This window comes from Amphiura filiformis, chromosome 6, assembly GCF_039555335.1.
Source record: "Amphiura filiformis chromosome 6, Afil_fr2py, whole genome shotgun sequence".
Taxonomy (NCBI): Eukaryota; Metazoa; Echinodermata; class Ophiuroidea; order Amphilepidida; family Amphiuridae; genus Amphiura; species Amphiura filiformis.
The window spans coordinates 49001691-49023884 of NC_092633.1; the positions used below are offsets into that span (position 1 = coordinate 49001691).

Consider the following 22194-nt stretch of genomic DNA (forward strand, 5'->3'; position numbering starts at 1 on the left):
CGGTATCGAAGTTACGTAATGTTACTATGTCAACGGGATCATGCGCTTAAGTAATGAACCACGATCGAAACAATCAGTACACAAAAGGCATACCAAAATAGCGTGATCGTAATGATCGCCATACGAACAGTGCTTGGTTCCGATACCATCACGCAGTTACGTAACTACTTCGTGGTCTGATAATTATATGATCAATGGTCTGATCTACTTGGGTTCGATCCTTAAAAAAAAAAAAAAAATAGCTGATCATTTATAATGCATAAATGAATAAAGTAATGTAGTTACACAATTTGAAACATTGAGGCCGTTCTATTTTTCAAAGGTCATTTAACTGTTAAATGTAGTGGAATATATCACGCATTGATAGGTAGCAGGTGGAGCAAATTTTGTCAGCGGTTTTTGTTGCCGTTTGTTCGCAGTGCCTATTTATCTAAAAAAATAAGAAAATTAAAATTAAATTTTAAAAAAAATCACAATATTCGTTCGTAAAATGGGGACAAAATCCAAAAACATTTCTTGACCCTTCTTCACATAAAAGTGGGGTCAGAAATCAAGATTCGAACAAGTACCATTCACCATTCAAGGCGCACCCTCTACCGACTGAGCTAACGGGTCAGACAATAGAAGGGTGTAATTTTGAACTGAAGAATATTAAAAAATATGAAGAAATTACAATGTTATAAAAAGATTTACCAAAATGAGTTAGGTATAACGTATGAAGCGATTTACAAATTAAGTCCAATGGCACTTTGAGAAAGAATACCTGAAGAAACCCAAAACATTTGCTGCTCTAGCAACTAACCTAGTGACCTAAAGTATTGGGTCATGTCACGATATTTTTTCTGAGGCATTATGTCCAGGTTGCTCAATTTAACATACACGTATCCTTAATGCTGTTGAGATTTTACCAGGATGGCGCTCTCACATTTCTAAGAATCCAAAAGCGCCATTAGGCGAACGTTTACGGTAGGACGTTTATTTCTATCTTCATCATGTTCATTGTCTGATTATATTCCTCAAACATTTCTCCTCATTGTAGATATTAATCAAACTGCGTCCATGTTTCCCCTGAATTTTCCCCTTGATAATAACAATACAATCTAATATCATACTGCAGTTTACTGTCCGTTTTCCTATACACAATACACAGAGCTCTTACAATTGACGCGTGACCTTTACAAGTAGTGTATTGCCTAGTTAACGTCACTGTGTGAAAAATAACCGGCCAATATTTAAAGTATTCTCTGAAATTCTAGAAAATATAGTTTTGTAACATGTCCTAAATTTTTAGCTAATTTTGGTGTTTGGAAATATTCGCACTTTTGTGTTTTAGGAAGGATATGTAAACGACAGATAACACCAAAAAATATGAAGAAATTTTTTCCAAACCGTGTTAAGTCTACAAAACATTATGCTTCTCATTTTCAAGAACGCTGGTTAACAATAAGCACACTATTGTCTCATTTCGTAAACAAAAGCCCACACAATATTTTTACCTTGCGTTCGCTTTATAATCGTTCACCCAACTGAAACTATAATACCAGCTCATTGCTCATTGCACAGGTAAAACAGAAACATATGTAGTGTGGATTTAACCAGAGAAGATCTGATTTAACATAGTTGAGCTGTTTTCAATGAGTGTTATCTTGGTTTAATAGCTTTTAAGGGGGGGTTAAGTCCTGCAAATCTTTGAATGCTGCACTTTGGGTTTACACGAAATTAGGGTTAGGGTTAGGGTTAGGGTTAGTTTAGGGTTAGGATTAGGGTTAGGATTAGGGTTAGGGTTATGATTAGGGTTATGATTATTAGGAATAGGCTTAGGGTTAGGGTTAGGATTAGGGTTAGAGTTAGGATTAGATTACACGAAATAATTACATGAAGGATCAACCGTACTTTGAGAGATACGTTGATGATCAATTCTGCAAATGATTTTTAAATACCGTATATATTGTTTTCCGTATATCCCAGATTCAGAATCCCTTCCATAGCCAGGAGAGTCACTCAACATAAATGACCATACGGAAAGACCCATTTTCTTGGGTCTTACAGCTCTCAATGACCCCTGAATATTGACCAAAACAGAGCACTGGAAGATCCTTGATTTTGATAATTTCCTCTGTAAAAGACCCCTAAATTTCTCATTCCTCAATTCTGTTTTTTGTTTTGTTTTGTTTGTTTTTTGGTTAATTCAAGCGATTTTCAACGCAGCTGAAAAAAAACCGTGTGTATGTTCGCAGCTTCAAACCCACTTTACCAATACACCGTCAGCTCCCAAAGACCCACGACCTCGAATTTTCGGGGAGCATACCCACAAAAAATTATAATGTGCCCCCACCCGCCCGTGTTGCAGAGGACGTCTTCGTCGATACGTCACACACCGACATCGCCCGGTTAATAATTAGAAACCTCGGTCGAGGTTTTCCAAAGTTTAAAAAATAACGGTTACTTGATGAAATAACGGTTAGTTAATGAAAAAATAAGAAGTGAAATTTAGCAGCGCGACAAGGTTTAATAGAGTTCTATTGAATTCGCTATTGTATCCGCTATTGTATTCTATTCATAAAAAACTACTGCCACACACAGGAAAGATTTTTTAAACTTTGGCCACTTTTTACGTTTTGAAACGTTTTTTGGTAGATTACATTATACAGCCAGAGACACTGAAATGAATACCCGGGATCGATACACGTAAATGTGATATTCAGACGATAAATCTTTGGATACCGGGGTGCAAAATGATGAATATCTCCCTAAATGATTTCGTATAAAGAAACCAGATTTGGTTCCTTGCACTTGAACATATAGGCCTATGTTCAACGGATATTATCGTCGTTAGCTAGCGTCTTGAGAAAGAACCATTGCGTCTTGAACTGGAAAAACTGACAGAAATATTCTGATTTTCTGATGTGGGCGATCACTCTCATGGCGTATACACACAGAGGTCACACACAGCGTAGTGTGAGCACTCACTCACATGGCGTATACAAGCTCACTTACACAAAGAAGCCAATTACCGAGCTTGTCAGTAGCCTTAGTCGGGAGATCCCTCGGCTCATTAATGCGTCTCAAAGGTCGGAACAAAATGGCCATGCGTGGCTGTGGATTCAACCTACCATGGCGATTTCTGCCATGAAGAGAGCGCACCACCATTAAATGCGCCATTGAAATACACAGGGAAAGACGCACTTTTGGATCGCGCTCAGCAGTTCAAAAACGTATTTCAGCTATCAAGTTTGGTATCAAATTAAAGCTAATCATGTATAGAATATTATTCTTTCAACGGAACATATTGCTAACCGTCGACTTTTTTCGCTATTTTGCCGCAAAGAAAAAGTATGCAAATTCAACCTTTATAAATCACTCAATTTTCGAAACCGGACATTGTCCAAATTCGCGCCAAAACTCCATCTCTGAAATAAAACATTGGGACTTTTTCTCATATTTTGTCATGTAGACACTTGTCGGAAGCAAATGAGCTGAAAATGGGCAAATTTTGACTATACGTTTTGAAAATAAAGCCACAACAAGCTCAAATAAGCGGTGGACTATTTTAGCCGAATTTCACTGGTACATAAATCGTGGAGTGATTTGGTGGTGCGCCCTCTTATAAACGTCACTAGTTATCAAAATCCAATTTTTTACCTTTTAAAGTAAACTAGAGACAGTTTCTAGTCATTTTGCAAGATTTCATCCCTCTGCGACATTCCGTTCGGAAGAAATGATGTTCTAAAAATTAGCTCTGAGTCACCAAAAGACCCAAATTTCAACATGTTCTTCAACACCCAGAGTTTTGCAGATGTTGGACAGAAAATTGAATGTTTGATGCTAAAAGATACTTTCTAATTTGAATTTTTTAGTTGTGAAAAGTAAAAAATGTGTGTTTTCATGTTTTGAATATCTTCGATATAGGCCTATTTACATAATTATGTCAAAGTACCCCCCCTTCCCTTTCTCTGTCTTAAAAACAAGGCCTACTGATATTGGCAATTGAAGCAAAAATACAAGGTTTTATGCGTTATTCTGATCTGGTATAAATCTACAGCAAAAACACTCACGAAAGTGATTTTTCATGCTTTTCTTAACGTCACAGACTTGTATTTTTGGATATATCTAAAAAAATATGTTCCTAAAATTAATCACAAAAGTCATTTAATGCGTTTGCGAATGAAAAAAAATGATTTATTAAAATTTTTGGCCGTCTTTTATTCGCTTTTTGTACAGAAGCGCGTACAGCCCAACAAACATTGAAAGCCTCTTATAAACGTCACTAGTTATCAAAATCCAATTTTTTACCTTTTAAAGTAAACTAGAGACAGTTTCTAGTCATTTTGCAAGATTTCATCCCTCTGCGACATTCCGTTCGGAAGAAATGATGTTCTAAAAATCAGCTCGGAGTCACCAAAAGACCCAAATTTCAACATGTTCTTCAACACCCAGAGTTTTGCAGATGTTGGACAGAAAATTGAATGTTTGATGCTAAAAGATACTTTCTAATTTGAATTTTTAGTTGTGAAAAGTAAAAAATGTGTGTTTGCATGTTTTGAATATCTTCGATATAGGCCTATTTACATAATTAGGTCAAAGTCTCCCCCCCCCCTTCTCTTTCTCTGTCTTAAAAACAAGGCCTACTGATATTGGCAATTGAAGCAAAAATACAAGGTTTTATGCGTTATTCTGATCTGGTATAAATCTACAGCAAAAACACTCACGAAAGTGATTTTTCATGCTTTTCTTAACGTCACAGACTTGTATTTTTGGATATATCTAAAAAAATATGTTCCTAAAATTAATCACAAAAGTCATTTAAAGCGTTTGCGAATGAAAAAAAATGATTTATTAAAATTTTTGGCCGTCTTTTATTCGCTTTTTGTACAGAAGCGCGTACAGCCCAACAAACATTGAAAGCCTCTTATAAACGTCACTAGTTATCAAAATCCAATTTTTTACCTTTTAAAGTAAACTAGAGACAGTTTCTAGTCATTTTGCAAGATTTCATCCCTCTGCGACATTCCGTTCGGAAGAAATGATGTTCTAAAAATCAGCTCAGAGTCACCAAAAGACCCAAATTTCAACATGTTCTTCAACACCCAGAGTTTTGCAGATGTTGGACAGAAAATTGAATGTTTGATGCTAAAAGATACTTTCTAATTTGAATTTTTTAGTTGTGAAAAGTACAAAATGTGTGTTTTCATGTTTTGAATATCTTCGATATAGGCCTATTTACATAATTATGTCAAAGTACCCCCCCCCCCCTTCTCTTTCTCTGTCTTAAAAACAAGGCCTACTGATATTGGCAATTGAAGCAAAAATACAAGGTTTTATGCGTTATTCTGATCTGGTATAAATCTACAGCAAAAACACTCACGAAAGTGATTTTTCATGCTTTTCTTAACGTCACAGACTTGTATTTTTGGATATATCTAAAAAAATATGTTCCTAAAATTAATCACAAAAGTCATTTAAAGCGTTTGCGAATGAAAAAAAAAGATTTATTAAAATTTTTGGCCGTCTTTTATTCGCTTTTTGTACAGAAGCGCGTACAGCCCAACAAACATTGAAAGCCTCTTATAAGAGAGCGCACCACCATTAAATGCGCCATTGAAATACACAGGGAAAGACGCACTTTTGGATCGCGCTCAGCAGTTCAAAAACGTATTTCAGCTATCAAGTTTGGTATCAAATTAAAGCTAATCATGTATAGAATATTATTCTTTCAACGGAACATATTGCTAACCGTCGACTTTTTTCGCTATTTTGCCGCAAAGAAAAAGTATGCAAATTTAACCTTAAAAATTACTCAATTTTCGAAACCGGACATTGTCCAAATTCGCGCCAAAACTCCATCTCTGAAATAAAACATTGGGACTTTTTCTCATATTTTGTCATGTAGACACTTGTCGGAAGCAAATGAGCTGAAAATGGGCAAATTTTGACTATACGTTTTGAAAATAAAGCCACAACAAGCTCAAATAAGCGGTGGACTATTTTAGCCGAATTTCACTGGTACATAAATCGTGGAGTGATTTGGTGGTGCGCCCTCTGAAGATATCGGGGCGATGACACTGTGCGTCATCGTCACTCATTGAACAATAGTCATGATAGTAATGACATACGCGCACTCGCGATGATGACGTATTATCGGTTGCATTCCCAAAGGATTTCGGGAATAACCAAAATGATCAAAATCATATGGTGAGTATAAGGTTTGATCTTTCCCTAGAAGAAAACATCAAAACGTACTCATATGTTTACCGACCTAGAGTACCAAGTAATTTCAAATAAAATAATATGGTGCTATTAATAATTTTCTGTCATTCCTCTGTTATCTAAATAATTATTCTAGCGAAAAAGTTCACACTAATCATGGTTGACTAAAATGCCCTGTTGTAATTATTGTATTGGTCTATTGTTTGACCTTAAAATAAATGTGGGTATATTTGTGGAATTCACAAATGGCTATAAAAAAAACCACAAATTAAATTTCTGCCTTTCTTAATGAACACGTATTATAGTATCCTACCGTTACTATACTGCTAAAAGTTATTGGAAAAGACTATATTAAAACCAATAATCAAAATATTATGCGTCTTCAAAGTAATAGCACGGTGTGCTGTGCTGTTTACAAGGGTTGGGCCACTAGCCAGTCGGGCAGGTAACTCATAAAGTTACCAGCCCGACAGAAGTGTAACAGCCCGACATTTGCTCAAGTTAGAGTACCCTTAAAAAAGCACAATTTAGCCTACATGATTAAATAGTTGATAGTTAATTAATTACAAACATCGAAGCAGCATCGACGGTCGATCCAAAGATATAACAACTTTGGTTCTGGTGCCTAATGACAGCCTTCTGTGCATGACGGTATCGGTATCGGTAACTGACACACATGGTTGTACACTTTCCAAATTCAGAATGGTCTTGTACCAAACACTTTTTATTGTTTACATACATTTACAGCAGCATTAAGCCTCCAGCATACTTTCCTGCCGCTTGTCGCTGCGGCAAGCGGCAGGGCGTTTCAACCAATGACAAGCCTTGATTGTGTCCGTTTGTCTGCAATACGCGTGCGCCACGCCGCTCAGCGGCAAGCGGCAGGGTAGTATGAAACCAGCATTATATTCAATTTGTGCGACAAAACGTAAAATATCAAGCAGAAAGGTAGGCCCTATTCGCCAGCGAAGTGTTCGAAATGATCGCAACCCAGGGGGTCGCAACACAAAGTGTATGGCACTTCGCTGGCGAATAGGCTACATGTTTTTGCACCAGTGGCGTAGCATGGGGTTGTGTCACCCGGCAGGTACCTGTCACCCGGGGCTAAGGATATATAATGGCGCCACCTCCCCCCCCAAGAAAGTCTTGAAACAATTCCGCGCGTGCGCGAGAAAATTTGCACAAATACCACTAATTAATTTTGGTTATAATGAAGTTGAATTTTGGTCTTAAAAGCAGGGCCAGATTTACCTTTTGGGGGCCCTGGGCCGAGGCCAAAATTTGGAGGCCCTAAACGCACCGTGAGGAAGCATTGTGGATTCAAGTGACTAAGGTTTTAGAAGCGCGCAAAAAAAAATTCACTTTTAGACTATTTTAGCCCAAATTGAAGCTAAATTTTGCCATAAAAAGTTATAACAGGGTACTGCGCGCGAAGCGTGCAAAATTTTGCCTTTTTGTACCCTATTTTGGCCCCAAACCTGGTGTTTTTCGGCTAAAATCATGAAAATGGAAGATACACACTGCACAGGGCAATTTTGGTGGCCCCCAAAATTTGGGGGCCCATCTGGCCCTTTGGTACATCCGGCCATGCTTAAAAGTATCTTTCAAATGACTATTTGTGCTAAAGCGCGCAAAAATTTTGACTTTCATCGCTTGGAGGGGCGCAGAATTGATGCTGAATTGGTCAATTCGGCGCCCCTTTTAAGGGCGCCGAATTATAAGCATCATTAGGTTATTCCATTCACATCCACACTCCCCTTAATTGTGGAAGGTCTCACTGCCATCTCCACTCCAATCACAATTTACAGAAATTGTTGCTCGCCTGGCAAACACAAAACGTTGTACATAACACGTTTAAGGGTGGTCTTAACCCTGGAATTATTGAAACTTTCGGGCTTCATAACTTCATAACTTCATAAATTATTAGTCTAAAGAATATAAAAGTATAAATTTTTAGACTGGAAATGACTTGCTGAATCATCTGTGAGGTCCAATTTGGGCCAAAATGCTCATTTTTGGAGAAAAAAAAAAAAAAAAACCGGGGTTTTGGCCCAAATTTTTTCGTGCAACGTAACAAAAAATTGTTTGGCCAAAAAATTTTTTATTAATTTTTAAAAACTAGATAAAAATATCTAGGGACAGTTTTTTAATTTTTTGAATTTTGACCAACTTTGAGAAATTTGCACCAAAAATGGTCAAAAATGCCAAATTAAAAAAAATCATAAAAAGCCTGATTTTCGCCCAAATTTCAAATATTTTTGATGAAGTTGGTCAAAATTCAAAAAAAATGAAAAAATGGTCTCTAGATATTTTATCTAGTTTTTAAAAATTAATAAAATAAAATTTTGGCCAAAGAAATTTTTATTTTACGTTGCACGAAAAAAAGTGGGCCAAAAAACCGTTTTTTGGGATTGTCTCCAAAAATGAGCATTTTGGCCCAAATTGGACCTCACAGATGAATTCATCAAGTCATTTCCATTCTAAAATGTATACTTTTATTCTTTAAACTAATAATTTAGCAGTTATGAGGCCCGAAAGTTTTCATAATTCCAGGGTTCAGACCAACCTTAAATGTCGGGCTATTGGCCTAAAATGGTATAAACGTTTTAATAGCATCCAAAAACATCTTTGAAAACTTGCTGCAAAACATTCTAACATAATGTTGCTTAGTCTTGACAAAATGTTTAGTAAAATTATTTGCCAAACACTACATTTTTAAATTATTGTTGAAGCGTAGTTTTTCTTCTTTTTTTTTCTCCCTTATAGCCGACATGTTAATATAACAACGTTTTGACCAAAACCAAAACATATCTATAGCACGCTTATAACGTTTAAAAACGTTTTTGTGTTTGATGGGAGTTTTATGTTACATTCCAGTTTAAACTTGTTAAAATTGAATAATGCAAAATTTTGCCTCAGATTAGTCAATTTTTCATTTTTTATGTTAATGGATGATCATGAATTACAATATAAAATTCATATAGCGCCAATCTACAAAAAGTCAATTGTTCAAAGGCCCGTAAGGTGGTATACTAGATAAATTTTGTGAGTAATTTTGCATTTTTCGCAAAAAAATAACTACACACTGGTAACAAAAGTTATGTATACTAGCGGGACACCCGCGCTACGCGCGGGTCCCCGCTAGGTGAGTAAATGGGAGCGTTCACTAAAACGGGAGGAATTACTGAACAGGTAGAATCATTGAAAAGGTAAATTTCATTTATCTGAGTCTGACCCTCGTTAAGCCTAAGTTTCCATTTTAGCTTCTTTCTTTCTTTTTAGTTTCTTCTACATGGGCCAATTTTGTTCCATTTTTAAAAAACATTTTGCTGCTAAGCTTGCAAATTTCCGTTACCATGTTTTTTATTTACTCAATCCGTTCCCATTATTTTCTAAATCTGTCCTTTCTTACATTTCCCTGTTGACTTCATTTTTTATTTGCTGCTTAGCTTGTGATTTCCCGTTTTCATGTTATTTATTTAGTTCTGTCCTCAGTTTAATAGCTTTTTTTAAATTTAAATCATCTAATTTTATTAGATTTTATTATTCTTTCCTTCTTTAGCCTATTTTATTCCCGTTTTCATTTTCTTACTGTGACTAACTATAGGCTAACCCACATACTCGTAGGCCTACCTGTTTGTCCTCATTTTGTTTTCTTTTTTAATTACAGTAGGCCTACCTCTTCATGTTGTTTGTACTTTTTAACACACATCTTTTCCCCGTATTTATTACGCCTACGGTCGGTCGTTCACCCGTATTATCATTCATTGCGAGACTCTGCGTCGTTTACGCGCGACATGGCGTAGTGCTGCGTTACTCGCGCGCTATCGCTGCGCTACGCGAGCGGCTTGGCATTAGATACGCCCGTACGACGCGCACGGGCTAGCTTGACAACTGACTCCCTTTTTTGTTTACCCAGCATAGCAACGTACCACATTTTCACTGCTTTTGAGGCCAATTCTTGACCGTTTTCAACCAAATAAAGTTTAAACACGTTCCCGTATATTCATCGATCTCCCGTATGAATTTGGCGACATTTGGATCGAAACTGACGGAGCCTTTCCATGATACATAGATAGATAGATACATAGATACATACAACATTTCCCTATTTATAGTAAGATTATAGGGGCAAGGAATCCAATTACTTCACTGACATTTCAGTGATTCAAGACAAGTGGTTCTTATAATTTTATATGTTAAGAAATGAGGTACATTCTAGCGGTACATCTTTTCTTATTATAACGTACCGCTTGTCTATCTTGAGTTACTGAAATTCCAGTGTAGTAACTGGATTCCTTGCCCCTATAATATACATAACTTTTGTTACTGTCAGTGTGTTATAATTTTTTGAGAAAAATGCAAAAATAGTCACAAATTTATCAAGGGGTGTAGTACCACCTTAAAGGCAACATAAGAATTAAATCTGATAGGCTTGTTAGAACAGATGGCATTTTAGCAACATCGTCTTGAAAATGCCAACAGTCTGAGCATTAATGGATGGGAAGTTTGTTCCATTCCTTTGGTCCAAAGCATGAGAAAAATCTGCCTGCATGCGAATGACACACTTTGGGTTCTGAGTTCAAGAAACTGAGGAGATGTTGATGTAGATGACCGGTTGTGGCTGAAGGCTTCACAGATGTAACAAAGGGAGTAGTTGATGGTGAGCTTTAAATTGAATTTTGTTAGTATTCCAAAATCTTCCTTATGTGAGCTGTTAACATGTTGATTTCAAATACCGTAAAACCTCGTCTACAAGCATATAGTGTGTTTTTGATGATAGCTAAATTAAAACGAGACAACCGTAAATATGCCAATACAATAGATTGGTCTTACAATAGTACTTGTTTGTATGTGTTTGTATCGTTAATTAATTTGTTCAAATTCCATAATATTATGATTTTGTCGATGGATGGGGCCAGGATTAATTTAGCTTTCAGCAACACCACTCTATATGCTTGTAGACGAGGTTTTACGGTAGATTAGCAATTTAACGTTTCCGATTCATTAGTCTGTGTTATGAAAAGAGGGTGATTTTCTTATAACGGTAGCACTGAGCGGATATGTCAGTTATGTCTCTCCTCATTTCGGATAAACAATATTTCCAGTTTGCTCTTCGATCGTCGTTCTGTAAATGATCAAGAAAAGAAAACAGGGAACGTTTTTATTACTGGTCTATCGATTCCGGTTTTTGTTTTTAATTAGAGGGCAGGGGATCAGATAGAGAGCGAGAGTGCAGCAGTGGCTTAGCCAAGACTTTTTCAGAGGGGGGCAAGGGGGGGAGGCAAATTCCAGGGGGGGAGGACTTTGACGAAAATGGTCAAATATGGTCTACGAATTACAAAAAAGCCAAGAGGGGGGCAAGACTGCTGACAGGAGGGGCGGCTGCTCCACCTTGCCCACCTGGCTACGCCACTGGAGGGCAGCATATCAATTATTTATCAGTGATTCAGCGTGATAAGTGGGCTACAGAGGGCAGTAGACAGTGATAGTTATTGGTGCAGCGCCGCTCCGATCTCATATAATTCAAGGTAATTCATGCGCAACATGAATTTAACAAAGAGACTAATCGATGCACTTAGTTGATTGGCTGCTTGGAGATTTCTGGCCCTGTGATTGCATCATGGACGTCTGAGATTGAATCTTGGACATGCATGATGCAGTCATGTCTACAGTAGAATTCATCTCGACCTTTGCAGGACTTAAACCCCATTAAAAGCTATTAAACCAAGATAACACTCATTGAAGCAGCTCAACTGATTAAATCAGATCTTCTCTGGTTGTGTACAAGTGTCTGTTTTCAATGTGCGACATCGCAATAAAGCTGGTATTACAGCTTCAGTTGGGTAACCGATTATAAAGGAAACGAAAGGAAACAATGGTATGTGTACCATTGTTCACGAAATGAGACAATGGCGTGCTTTTTGTAAACCAGCATTCTTGAAAATGAGCAACATAATGATTATTGACTTAACACGGTTTGGAAATAATTTCTTCATATTTTTGGTGTTATCTTTCGTTTACATATCCTTCCTAAAACACAAAAGTGCGACCCTCTCCAAACATCTAAATTAGCTAAAAATTTAGGACATGTTACAAAACTTTATTTTCTAGAGCCTATTTAGAATAATTTAAATGTAGCTTTTACCGTTTTTTTTGTGGCATCCTTCAGAAGTGAGCGGTCCTATACCAATATTTTCGGTCAAATCTCCATTCAATTAACACGGGGAGTTGGCTAGCTATGCCTTGCCCTCACTCATATTTTACAAAAGTGCGACCATTTCTGAACATCTAACCTAGCTGTAATTTTAGGTCATGTTAGAGAAATATATTTGCTAGAAGTTTTGGAGAATAAATAAAATATTGGCTGGTTATTTTTCACACAGTGATGTTAACTAGGCAAGTGTCCATTCTCCCAATATACATCATTTGTTGAGGTCACACGTCAATGGTGAGAGCACTGTGTATTGTGTATAGGAAAACGGACAGTAACTGCAGTATGGCAAGGTTAGGCCAGGGATACAAAGGGATAAGCATCCTAGGTTACATAACCAAACCGGAAGATGTATCCTATAGGTCTAGACAATAGGCGGATTAGCGCGGCCATTTTGTCTTCGACATGATTTTATTCACGTGTCCTTATACTTTAGTACACAAATATATAAGTTAACAGGTTTACAATATTAAAATTATATTTTGAATATACAATATATTCTGTAGTAAATCGATCAAATGACGGTGATTGTTCAGGTATTATATGCTTGATAAAATTAAACTGTCTGACCAGCTAGTATTCTCCTCCGCCGTCAGTGTGATTCCAGACACACCACGTAGGGGAGAGCGGGGAGTGTTCGCCCTAGGGGCAGGTTCGCCCACCCCTTTGTTTCTCAGCACTACGGCTATCGGTGAATTTGGTGATGGCAAAATTAGGTGACATAGGTCATTATAAACTTCTCATATTAGCTACGCAACATATAGGGACGTGCTCATCGAACTGCAGCCAAAACAAAAAAATTACACCAAAACGTAATTTTTTCTTGCATTAATAATGTTGTATTATCATTGATACATAAATACAGATGGTTTTAATGGAAATCTATATTGGGAACATATGGGATTTGTCAAAGATTTAATGCAGTTATAAACTCCTTATTCGATTTGTATTTTGCATACCCTGAAGAAAATACAAAAATGTGCACAAGGGGCACGTTCGCCCTTTTGAGGATGGGGCATGTTCGCCCTATATCTTCCCCGGGCGGACTTACCCCAAACTGGAGGGCGGACCTGCCCCATCAGCGTATTATACAAAATATTTATAATTGTACCATTAAACAAGGTAAAACTACTGAAAAGCATGTTTTTTAAAGTTATGTGGTACCAGTATTACTCATACCACCGTTTATGTCCTAATCCATAATCTCCCCGAAGTTGTAAACATGATACGTTTAAGCTCAATTTGGACCCCTACATTTTACCCTGACCCGACCCCTGCAACAAATTTAGTGACTCCCCAGAAGAGAACGAATGCCCTGTATACTCTTGCTAAATATTTGCATTTAATATGTTATTGTTATGCAATGTTTAAACCTTTTTTGTGATTAGGGTGAACTTACCCCATCATATGGGCGAACCTGCCCCAATATGGGGCAAGTTCGCCACTTTAAAAAACTTTTTTGTTTGCTCCATCCTGTTGCTATTGTAAGGCCTATAGTTCTGGGATTGTGGCCATATATAGCTAAGACATAGGGCTTTCACATGGGCTAATCAGGTCATCCCTAACCTTAAAATTGACATCGCTAGGCTGGTCAGAAAAATATAGGGCGAACACTCCCCGCTCTCCCCTACCGTGTTGCGAACGTGGAGGAGACTAAAGCTGTATTGACGAACACGCATGTGTTAAAAATGATGTAGCCTAGGTCGAACAATAGCGTGACGTAGTTTCCGGCATTGTTCCTATGCACTTTCACCCTCCTGGTTAGGCGTAATTGTCTTAGGCGTCTTTAGAAGCTATCCGCCATCTATCAATAAGAGTGTAGCGCAGTGCTTTCCAATCTGCAACTTTTGATTTCGTTCCTAACTGCGTTCCTTCCTCGTGTTCCTTGGGTTTTAGCGGCCATCGTTTCTTTAATTCTCAACTGATTTCAACAAACGAGATCATAAATCAGAGCTAAAGGGTACAGGTATTTTACAGCCGGTTTAAATTTTGACATATTTGTCAGTTTGTTAGGATATACAGAGGTGACAGTAGGCCTAGGCCTAATTAATAATACTGTCTGGTTTATTTTTTACTTACTTGTTCTGCTGAATCCATGAACGACACCATTTGAAAATCTTCTAATGGGATCTGTCAAACAGTCAAAAGGTAACAGTAATAGTAACAATGAATTAAATATTACACTCATATATAGAAATTGTTCGTTGGCATTACTCAGTAAGTTGATGTAAGTCGTTGCGTCAACTTTCCGGGTAATGCCAACGCGTACAATTTTGAGTAACGCTGACTCGATATCATTATGTTGGTCGCACTCATTTGCACTTACTTTATTGAGTTGTTACAACTCAGAAAATGAAACTAGGTTAGCTTAATTTTCTAGAGGTGTGCTATAGTATACAAAATTTTGCACTGATTACAAAAATAAATATTGCTAATTGTGCAGAAAATGATCCAATTACGTGAATTAAGTAACAAAGTACAAAATGGGAATAACTTAACTCAAAACAATAAGTACCAGTAACTTAATATGAACGAGTTACATCAACTTACATGTTGAGTTACAATAACTCAACTAATTGGTTCTTTGTACCTTGTTTATTTTTCTAAGTTCCCTGAACTTGAATTCAGAAGTTGGCATTACTTAAAAAGTTGACGCAACGACTTGCATCACCTTTTTAAGTAATGCCAACAAAGTTGATTAGTTGGCGGAACTTTTTGAGCTTTTTCAGCATTTTTAAGTTCGGATAACTAAAATGAATTTTGTTTTGGCAACTTTTACACTATTTTTGAGTTGTCCAAACTTACTCCTTTTGAATTGCGCCAACAAGGCGAACAAGTCATTTCTATGAGTGTACCAAAAGGGTGTTAATAAAATGTCAATGGAGCATGGTTCTTTACCTACACTCTAAAATTTTTGGACGCCTGATGTTAAAAGAATGAACACCATCACCATTTACACACATTTAAACAACTTTTTTGTGACAGCTCTTGAACACCATAATATGTTCCACTATTGAACACTGTTGTTTCAAATATGAACGGCAGTGTTCACGGTGGTGTTCCAAATATGAACGGCAGTGTTCATGGTAGTGTTCTAGGTTTTTTCTCTTGAACACTGCATGTTCAAACCTAGTACACCACCTTGAACACCTGCAACCGTGAACAATTTGCATTTTAACCAACTGTGGAAGTCCTCGGTTCCAGATGTGTCCCCATTTTATAGGCGGGTTTAGGGTAGGCCTATTTTAGGTTAGGGTTAGGGTTAGCATTAGTTTAAAGATAGGGTTTGGTTATAAGGTTAGCGTCAGCGTGAGGATTAGAGTCAGTGTTATGTTTAAGATATGGCTATATGTGACGTGTCATGTCAAAAGGAGACACTTTTGGGCAGGATCATTAATGGAGAAATAGCTAAAAATCTGCCGGTGGGTGATTTTTTCACAATTTAGGTTTGTTGCGAATTTGTGATGTTATTAATGCTTAAAATATTGTTTCAGACCGGAATATAACTGGCATCTTGTAGTTTTTGAGACATTTTTCAAGTTAATTCCTACTCTCAACATTGTCAATAATATTTTTAAAGGCCGATATCTCAATTTCCAATTTTATAATACTATAACTTTCGAACTCAATATCTTCGCTTAGGAATGTCCAATTTCATTGGGGAAAACGGCGTTGTGGAGCAAAATGTCTCTATATTTAAGATATGTAAAAACCTTAAAATTTATAACCTGCCCAAAAGTGTCTCCTTTTGACATGACACGTCACATATGTTTAGGGTAAGAATTAGGGCTTATGTCACAGTGTAGGGTAGAGTGAAGTTTAGAATTAGAGTATATTCGTAGGGTTAAGGGTAGACGAGGTATTGTTGGTCGAAGCAACCTAAAAATCGATTTTCATTATCTAGGTCAATATATTATTGAAAAATAACACCTTGATGTTTTGCAAAAGTTCATTCTACAAATCGTATACTTTGTAAACGTGCTTAATTTATTGTTGTTAATGAGTTATGTAAGTTTTACAAAAGTGTTGTTGTTTCAGTCCTCTTTACAACGTAACTCAAGAACCGCAGCACCTATAAAAGTATATCTGTGATATTTTAATTCTTCTACACACTCGCTATGAATTGAGCAATGCAGTTTTTGCCAAAGCTCACTACCAAATCACAACAGTTTAAAATAATTAATAACCTTAATTGGGGTTTCGGACTAATGACTCTTCAAACTATCGACTGAACCACACCCCACCCCACCCGTATTATGTCCCGCCCCCCCCCCCCCATCTCCTATTATACATTTCCTACCTGTTCTTGGTATCCCCTCTTCAATGGGATTGCCGGTATTCTACCATTAGCTAACTTGATGGACCCACATGCTACAATACATCGGAACGACGGTTTTGACTTGGATTGATTGCCACAAGCACATCCTATAGAAACGAAATAACAATCAATTAGGGATTGTGCAATAGGAAAAAAGAGCAAGGTACACCAACTTGATGTGGGGAAACAAGTAAAATACCGGTACAGACTATAGACAGTATGAAGGGGGGACAAAAACCGCAAATATAGGCATTAGAAGTAGGCAAAGTTCGATAGCCAAAAATTACCAGTTCCAATGCCCACAGAAGTGTTAAATCTGCAAAAACAACAAGGATCAATGGGTATACAAAAGTGCACTATATAGAACAAGTGATGAAAATCACTGTGCAAATAACCAATGTAGGCACAAAAACAAGCAAAGTTCGATGGCCAAGAATTGCCAATTCCAGAGCCCGCAGAAGTGTCAGTAAAAAGTACACTGGAACTTGGAAGTGATGAAAATCACTGTGTAGGCTACATAGCAGACAAACAAAACCAACCAGACAAAATATAACCGACGTTTCGAGCAGATAACTGCTCTTCTTCAGGGACAGACAACTAAATATATAGGCAAACAACAAAAACTACATACTGTAGTTTTAAAAACAAATTCAAGTCAAAAACTTCAAATAGTTCAAATAGAACTCAGTAGCAAACAAGACAGTAAACTCATAGCAAAATAAGCTGTGTCCTAACCCTAACCCGCCAGGGGCTTTTTGGCGACGGGAAGGGAAAGAGGGAAGGAATAAAGAGAGAAAAGAAAGGAAGAAGTTGTTTGCTCTGGGTGGGATTCTAACCCGAGACACCTCGCATGCCAAGCACGGGATCGGCGACACTTTGCCCGCCAGGGGCTTTTTGGCGACGGGAAGGGAAAGAAGGAAGGAATAAAGAGAGAAAAAAAAGAAAGAAGTTGTTTGCTCTGGGTGGGATTCGAACCGAGACACCTCGCATGGCCAGCGAAACCGTGCCTATATATCACTTAGGGCGATTGCGTCATCACACCACGTGAGATGCACGCTCGAACAGCGCATTTATGAAGTAGTATTTTGTACTACAAAATAATGTGATGATATTTTTTTGCCAAGCGAACGAATCTGCAAGAAATATTTTGCACATAGACATTATTTAGCCAGTGAGCCACAGCTTCCCAGCAAACACAAAAACGTTTTAAAAACGTTTTAAATAAGTTATATTTTGGCTTTTGGTTTAGGTAAAAACGTTTTAATAACATTAAAATGTCGGGTTATATAAAGGTCATGATAACGTTTTAAAACGTTTTGTATGAAAACACACTACAACAATATTTTTAAATGTTTAAAAAAAATGTTATTGTAAACTATTTGTGCAAACATTTTTGCCAAATATTGTGTCAACATTTATATAACATTATGTGAAAATATTTGAACCAAGGAAACACAGAAATGTTCTTAAAATGTTTTTTTCAAAACCTTTTAATAACATTTAAATGTCGGGTTATATATAGGTAATGAAAACGTTTTTAAAACGTTATTGAAAATATTTTGGGCAAACATTTTTCGCAAAATATTTGTTCAACCCCAAAATAACATTCTGTTTAGAATGTTTTGTATCAAGTTTTCAAGAATGTTTTTGGAATGTTATTGAAACGTTTTTATACCCTTTATATAACCCGACATTTATACGTTTTCTGTAGAACATTTTTGTTTGCTGAGCAGTAGATTATCAAAAAATGTTTTTTAAGGTTATGCAAACGTTTTATACTCTTAATATACCGTTTATATAACCCGACATTTAAACGTTTTCTGACAACCTTTTATAACCTTTTGCGAATGATGTCGAAAACGTTTTGTGTTTGCTGGGTTTCCTGTGGTATAGACCTACAAATCTAAACTGTTTTGAGAAAAGTTTGGGGGCGAGTCTGTAGATCATGTAGATGCCCTTTTTGAAAAATTGTCTTATCCTATACTTAATGCGAGCATAGCTAGCAGGAAAATTTGCATATTTGAATATGTTCCTAACGTTTTCTTACACCTTTTAAAGGCGTAATAGAGAAACGGTGTCCAAAAACCAAAAATCTTTGGCCCTCGCCGTTAATTCACCACTCCTAGAGTACACATAATTATCAGGTGGTGGTCGCCGTGCATTCTCTAAATTCAGTAAATTTTCATCGTCAACCGTGTAATTGAATGGGATTATTTTGACATTTTAAAACGCTTGAAATATCACAAACAAATAGGCCTATGTTAATAAATAATAAAAAAAAAATACAAGTTAAAACCGTTGGTGTTCGATAATGAACCCCACAAAACTAACCGAGTATATGGGAAAATGCCATACGGCCGGGCCGTTTCACATGCAAGTTGCCGGCTCTATCATGCCACTCGCCGGTCGCCGCCTGATAATCATTGCACCACCCCTTATTCGGTCAACAACAATACATAAAGTAAGTAAATAAAGTAAGTAAGTAAATAAATAAATAAATGAATAAATAAGTTAATAAAATAAATAAATAAATAAATAAGTAAATAAATAAATAAATAAATAAATAAATAAATAAATAAATAAATAAATAAATAAATAAATAAATAAATAAATAAATAAATAAATAAATAAATAAATAAATAAACATAAAAAAAACTCCAACAAATAAACAAATCAATCAATCAATCAATCAATCCTAGGATACATTAGTCTGAACTTCTTTTTATCGATTTAAAGGGCATTTCGTGATCCACAGCCTCATCCCACCACTTTTCACACAAAAAATTACACCACTGCCGGGCACCACTGATGGAAACCTCTGGCTACATAATGTGTATGTGTGAGGATATCCAGTCCCGGGAAAGACTGCTTTACTCTCACATTTGCATTTGCTTGCATACAAGGATGACATTCATTTTCCTCTTCCTTCATCCGATTGAGTCCCTAATTAGCCCCATGAGAACTACTTGCCGATTGGCCAAATTGAAAACTGTGTCCAATTTTGAACCAGTCAAGGAGGATATTAATAAGATCATCTGCAAATGCAAGTTTGACCATAAATAATTTAAGCCTTTGATGAGCATTTCAAGTTATCAACCAATCAGAAATGCTGTTAGATGACCAGTAGTGTCCAGGGGGTTCGTGATTTATTTCATCATGTGCGTGAAAGAAAGTTGTATTTGCAATGGCTGCCTTAAGTTCGATTTTGAAATTGCATTTGTAGAAAAATCCAAAAACCTGACATTAGGGCATTAGGTTTTCAGATTGCTCCTCGTGGGATTAAAGCTGCTCCTGTCATCATCTCAGGTCCTGCAACCCACAGACTTGACACCTTTATAGTGATTCAAATTTTAAATCATAAAAGGCAGCTATTGCACATATGATTTTAATAACATTAACGGCAGACGACAAGTTTCAATTTTTTTAATTCAAAAATTTAGAATTGTACATTAAAAAAGGTTGGTAAAAAAAATAAACATTCTAAGCAGTCTCAAAAACTCTTGAAAACATTAACAGTAATAATAACATAATAGGCTTAATACCGTAAAGGTTCGCCTAATGGCGCACTTGGGCTCATTTGCCTTTGGGTAATTTTAAGTACAAATAGAGAGCTCCCTCTGAAAATCCCAACAAGAATAAAGGGCACCCTTGTTTGCTGGGGCTTTTGTTTTATGAGAGGGCACCTTTAGGTTGTGGTTAAAATTCAACTTTTGGCAAGCCCATAGCGCCATTAGGTGAACAGGCCTAATACGGTACAGGCCTAATAGAATACTCTAAACACTAACAGTGCATCAATGCCTTTGACAAAAATAAATACACACAAATATTTTACTTACTTCCCCTTTGCTGGTTAGCAAAAATTAGCGACTATGATTGCTATCTTACTGCTGATAGCAAGATTTTGAAGATAATTGCTATCTACTGCTGATAGCAAGATTTTGAAGATAATTGCTATATATCTACTGCTGATAGCAAGATTTTGAAGATAATTGCTATATATCTACTGCTGATAGCAAGATTTTGAAGATAATTGCTATCTACTGCTGATAGCAAGATTTTGAAGGTAATTGCTATCTACTACTGATAGCAAGATTTTGAAGATAATTGCTATCTACTGCTGATAGTAAGATTTTGAAGGTAATTGCTATCTACTGATGATAGCAAGATTTGAAGATAATTGCTATCTACTACTGATAGCAAGATTTTGAAGATAATTGCTATCTACTGCTGATAGCAAGATTTTGAAGATAATTGCTATCTACTGCTGATATCAAGATTTTGAAGATAATTGCTATCTACTGCTGTAGCAAGATTTTGAAAGTAATTGCTATCTACTGCTGATATCAAGATTTTGAAGATGATTGCTATCTACTGCTGATAGCAAGATTTTGGAGGTAATTGCTATCTACTGCTGATAGCAAGATTGTGAAGATACTTGCTATCTACTGTTGATAGCAAGATTTTGAAGATAATTGCTATTTACTGTTGATAGCAAGATTTTGAAGATAATTGCTATCTACTGTTGATAGCAAGATTTTGAAGATAATTGCTATCTACTGTTGATAGCAAGATTTTGAAGCTAATTGCTATCTACTGCTGATAGCAAGATTTTGAAAGTAATTGCTATCTACTGCTGATAGCAAGATTTTGAAAGTAATTGCTATCTACTGCTGATAGCAAGATTTTGAAGATAATTGCTATCTACTGATGATAGCAAGATTTTGAAGATAATTGCTATCTACTGATGATAGCAAGATTTTGAAGATAATTGCTATCTACTGCTGATAGCAAGATTTTGAAGATGATTGCTATCTACTACTGATAGCAAGATTTTGAAGATAATTGCTATCTACTGCTGATAGCAAGATTTTGAAGATAATTGCTATCTACTGCTGATAGCAAGATTTTGAAGATAATTGCTATCTACTGCTGATAGCAAGATTTTGAAGATAATTCAATGCCTTTGACAAAAATACACGGAAATATTTTACTTACTTCCCCTTTGCTGGTTAGCAAAGGTTAGCGACTGTAAGCAGAAGATGCATATAATAACCATTGTAATTGACCTCCGATGTATAAGAACAAAGGATCCCATTGTTTCAATCAACATCCTCAAAAGTTTAACCACTCCACTAACACACAGATTGTTTCCACGGTTTGCTAGCCATTGGCTGTAGAATGCGAAATGGAAAAGCACGTCAGACGGTTTAATATCAGCTCGTATTCCAGGTCTGTCAAATTCTGTTTTTTAATACCAACTTGAGTCGTGCTTTTACAATACATTATTTACTTACTGCTTATTCATCAAACGACTTGTATTCGCTTGTATTATGAGCGAAAAATGGCAAAGTTGAATGACCTCTGTTTAATATTAATAGCTCAAACGTTGACCTGAAGTCGTGGGGTATGAGTTTTTATACCCAACATTTCTAACGGTCGTTCTATGAATTAACAC

The 22194-nt window shown here is 36.5% G+C and overlaps 1 protein-coding gene across 1 annotated transcript; it reads right to left on the minus strand.

The window, feature by feature from the left end:
- Positions 1-10518: 10518 nt before the first annotated feature.
- Positions 10519-21904, minus strand: LOC140154271 (uncharacterized). The gene is made up of 4 exons (XM_072176857.1): positions 21735-21904; positions 16722-16846; positions 14501-14551; positions 10519-11335 (listed from the first exon to the last, which is right to left on the minus strand). Exons 1-4 carry the CDS (start codon positions 21847-21849, stop codon positions 11225-11227), a joined length of 402 nt encoding a protein of 133 aa, XP_072032958.1. The 5' UTR covers positions 21850-21904; the 3' UTR covers positions 10519-11224.
- Between the last annotated feature and the right edge of the window lie 290 nt (positions 21905-22194).

Excerpts from the sequence above, each read along its gene's own strand:
- LOC140154271 (XM_072176857.1), bottom strand. The coding sequence starts at position 21,849 with ATGTTGATTGAAACAATGGGATCCTTTGTTCTTATACATCGGAGGTCA. Across the intron at positions 14,552-16,721 it reads AGAGGGGATACCAAGAACAG|ATCCCATTAGAAGATTTTCA; the intron begins GTAGGAAATGTA and ends ACTGTTTGACAG. Across the intron at positions 11,336-14,500 it reads TCATGGATTCAGCAGAACAA|AACGACGATCGAAGAGCAAA; the intron begins GTAAGTAAAAAA and ends GATCATTTACAG.